Below are 3656 nucleotides of genomic sequence, written 5' to 3'. Positions count from 1 at the left end.
GGCGGCTGCTGGGTTCCTGGGTGGCGCTCGCCAACCCGTGCCGTTAGAGGTCATCCTCAAGGTCACGCAGGAAGTCGGTGTCGGGAGGGGAGAGGATCCCGGGCTCCCCAGGCGGCGGGGTGTCCCAGATCTCAGCCCCATTCTGCCGGCTCCCGGGTCAAGGTCACCCCACAGGTTAGAGGCACCGGGAAGGGCAGGCCCTCGGGTCCCCGGGGGCTGGGCACCAACAGCCTCCGGGAAATCTGACCCGAAAAACGCCATTTTTTTATTTTTATTTTTCCTGTAGAATTTGATCCTCTTTCTCCTTTGTGGTGAGTGTGATGTCCACATGCACCTTTTTTTTTAAAAATTGTTATTTCCTGGTGAAAAAAAAGCTCGACCCTTGGAATGTAGGAGGCTTAGGTTTAAATCCTGGCACAGCCCCGATGGGCTGTGCGACCCTCAACCAACGGCCGGCCGTCTCTGAGCCGTCACGGAGCTGTTTGGGGCTTAAATGGAAGAACTGGGGGTGCCCGGGCCCTGCCCAGGGAAGGCGTGGGCACCCACAGGTTTCGTTTGCAGTCGCCAAGCGGACCACAGTTCCCGGGCGTCTGTAAGGGTGTTACCCGTAACCGGGTTGTGTGTGTGACCGCGTTAGACCTGTGTGTGCGTGTGCGTGTGCGTGTGCGTGTGTGTGTGTGTGTGTGTGTGTGTGTGTGTGTGTGACGGTAACTGTCATATCTAAACAGAAGTCAATCCCTTAAGCGCGGAGCTTACACTTAGTACCCAGCTCAGTTGTGGCGGGAGGTGCACCAGGCCTGCAGACGAGGGACCATGGAGGGGCCGCTGTCAAGGGCTGGTCGGTGTGTGTCGCCCTTGGCGTGGGTCTACAACACGCCGCACACACGTGGATGCTGAGAGCGTGTTGGGTTGGGGAATCAGAAGACAAGTTACCCTCTGACCTGGACTCCCCCCGTGACCTCTGACCGTCATTTGACCTCTGCGGGGCCAGCTGTTCCCTTTAGGGATTGGAGCGGAAGGTGCCCCCCGAGACGGGTCATTGAGGAAGACCCAAATGTTTGACCTGAAAAGGTGGTTTCATTCTACCTTCGACGCCTCTCGACAACTTACACCCATGAAATTGGCGTGACAGTGGGTAGAGCTTTAAGTTCGCAGAGTGGAAGGCAGTCTGAATGTTCGGGTTTTCGGGTCCGAGGCAGGTTGCCACATGGAGCGGAGACGTGAGAAAATCGTGCTCAGAAGTCCCCAAATATCTGCAAACTTGCCCTAATGCGGCCGCCAGAAATGGCTTCATCTTTCCTCTTTTAAAAAATATATTTTATTGATTTTTTACAGAGAGGAAGGGAGAGGGATAGAGAGCTAGAAACATCGATGAGAGAGACATCGATCAGCTGCCTCCTGCACATCTCCTACTGGGGATGTGCCCGCAACCCAGGTACATGCCCTTGACCGGTTAAGTTCGCAGAGTGGAAGGCAGTCTGAATGTTCGGGTTTTCGGGTCCGAGGCAGGTTGCCACATGGAGCGGAGACGTGAGAAAATCGTGCTCAGAAGTCCCCAAATATCTGCAAACTTGCCCTAATGCGGCCGCCAGAAATGGCTTCATCTTTCCTTTTTTATATATATATTTTTCTCATTGATTTTTAGAGAGAGTGGAAGGAAAGAGAGAGAAACATTAATGTGAGAGAGACACGTCAATGGGTTGCCTCCCGCATGCCCCTGACCAGGGCCTCGAACCCACAACTGAGGTACGTGTCCTTGACGGGAATCGAACCCGGACCCTTCAGTCGCAGGCCGACGCTCTACCCACTGAGCCAGACTGGCTGGGGCCATCTTTGCTTCTTCCTACCTGGGGTTTAATTCCGTGCCTGACATTTCTTCGTTGATATTAATATAGGTCTCTCGGCTGCTGGGGGCATTCCACAACCCAAAACAGGTGACCAGAGGTTTTGCTGGTGGTGTGAGTATAATTATGTCTTTTCTTTTTTTCCTTTTCGAAGTTTCTCAAGAAAGATGCTCTAACACATCATTTACATAGAATTAGGGTAAATTGGGCCTTACTCATACTGTATCTTAAAATTAGGGGCCAACATGCAGAAACCTATTAGGTCACATTTGCGAGAATTATGTTACAGCCGGCCATGTCAGCCTGTCGCTCTGGAGGGAGCCTTGTTAAAAATAGATGGATTTTTCCCTCGGGCCTGTTACTTTATTTCACAACCCCGTTGGGTAAGACGGGTTTTCTTCCAAACCTCGTCCACGTCGAGAACATATTGTTGAGAAGCTTCAAAACCTGCTTCGCGTTTTTATGTTGGGAGCTTCCCCAAGAGCCGTGGGCGGGTCGCCGGGTGGGGTGAACGCCTCGACGTCTGTCAAGTCCCGAGGCGTCCGCTGTCCTTACGCAGCCTGGATAGAGGGTCACGCTGGCGGATCCTCTATTTCTCCCGAGACCCGTGCTCCTCCCGTCCCCGGCGCCGGCGTCCTGTGCTTCTAAAAGCTGAGGCCGCATATTCGGAGCTCGCTAAGCCTGTGGGTCGGCGGCCCCCTGTATGCCGTTGCTTTAACCAGATTCGTGCAGAATCCGGGTGCGTGTCCCGATTCCTCTGCTCCCAGGTCACATCCTGGCCCGTGAGGCGTCTGTAGGACCACAGTGCGTTTTCCCTGCCTTTGCTCTGAGCTGCGGCCTCCAGAGTTTTGGCACGTTTTTATTTCTCCATTTGAAATGCTGGCTTCATTTTGTGTGCAGCCTTTGCAATAAACCGTTGGTGCTGCTTTTTAAACACACTTGCGAGACCCGTGCTCCTCCCGTCCCCGGCGCCGGCGTCCTGTGCTTCTAAAAGCTGAGGCCGCATATTCGGAGCTCGCTAAGCCTGTGGGTCGGCGGCCCCCTGTGTGCCGTTGCTTTAACCAGATTCGTGCGGAATCCGGGTGCGTGTCCCGATTCCTCTGCTCCCAGGTCACATCCTGGCCCGTGAGGCGTCTGTAGGACCACAGTGCGTTTTCCCTGCCTTTGCTCTGAGCTGCGGCCTCCAGCAGGCTTTAGTTTCCGTGGCCTGATGCCGCTGATCCGACGTGTTGGGAGAACGGGGAGCAGCAGCCAGCGGTTCCGGGCTCTGCTCATGCGAAGATGCAGGCTGCGGCTGCACCTCAAGGCCACGGGCGGCCAAGCGAGCATTTCAGACGCGTTTCTGGGAGCTCACGAGATGGTCCCTGCTCTGCTACTTAATTTCCAGGCTCCCCATTAAAAAAAAAAATTGGCCTGGTCGGGAGGGGGCTGTATCTGGAAGAAATACGAAGAGGAGCGAATCTTTTCCAAGATTTCTGCGGTTTGTGCAGAACAGTGTGACCAGTCCCCCTGCTCAGGGAGTGTCCCTGGGAGGCAAAAGACCAGGGGAACTGGAATCAGATTTTTTTTTTTAAAAGTAGCAACAGGTGACCGGGACTGGGAAAGGCCAGGGAGCTTGTCTGGGCCAAACCTCAGGTAGGGCAGAGTCCCCGAGTGACGATGGAGAGTTTTCTAGATGGAAAGAGAGGGTCAGCCTGTTATCTGTTATCTTTTTTTTTAAAATATATTTTATTGATTTTTGACAGAGAGGAAGGGAGAGGAATAGAGAGTTAGAAACATCGATGAGAGAGAAACATTGATCAGCTGCCTCCT

At 53.7% G+C, this 3656-nt stretch overlaps 1 protein-coding gene across 1 annotated transcript in view; it reads left to right on the top strand.

The window, feature by feature from the left end:
- Positions 1-3656, top strand: part of IDH3A (isocitrate dehydrogenase 3 (NAD+) alpha) — a gene marked incomplete at its 5' end in the record, with an annotated part of 13786 nt that continues 10130 nt past the window's right edge. The window contains 2 exons of the mRNA XM_015566185.1: positions 1-174; positions 1896-1958. Coding sequence (XP_015421671.1) covers positions 1-174; positions 1896-1958 — 237 coding nt within the window. The remainder of the gene's footprint in view (positions 175-1895; positions 1959-3656) is intronic.

This window comes from Myotis davidii, unplaced genomic scaffold (assembly GCF_000327345.1).
Source record: "Myotis davidii unplaced genomic scaffold, ASM32734v1 scaffold1622, whole genome shotgun sequence".
In the NCBI taxonomy this organism is placed as follows: Eukaryota; Metazoa; Chordata; class Mammalia; order Chiroptera; family Vespertilionidae; genus Myotis; species Myotis davidii.
The sequence above is the reverse complement of the archived record's forward strand: the minus strand, read 5'-3'. Positions and strand labels throughout refer to the sequence as shown.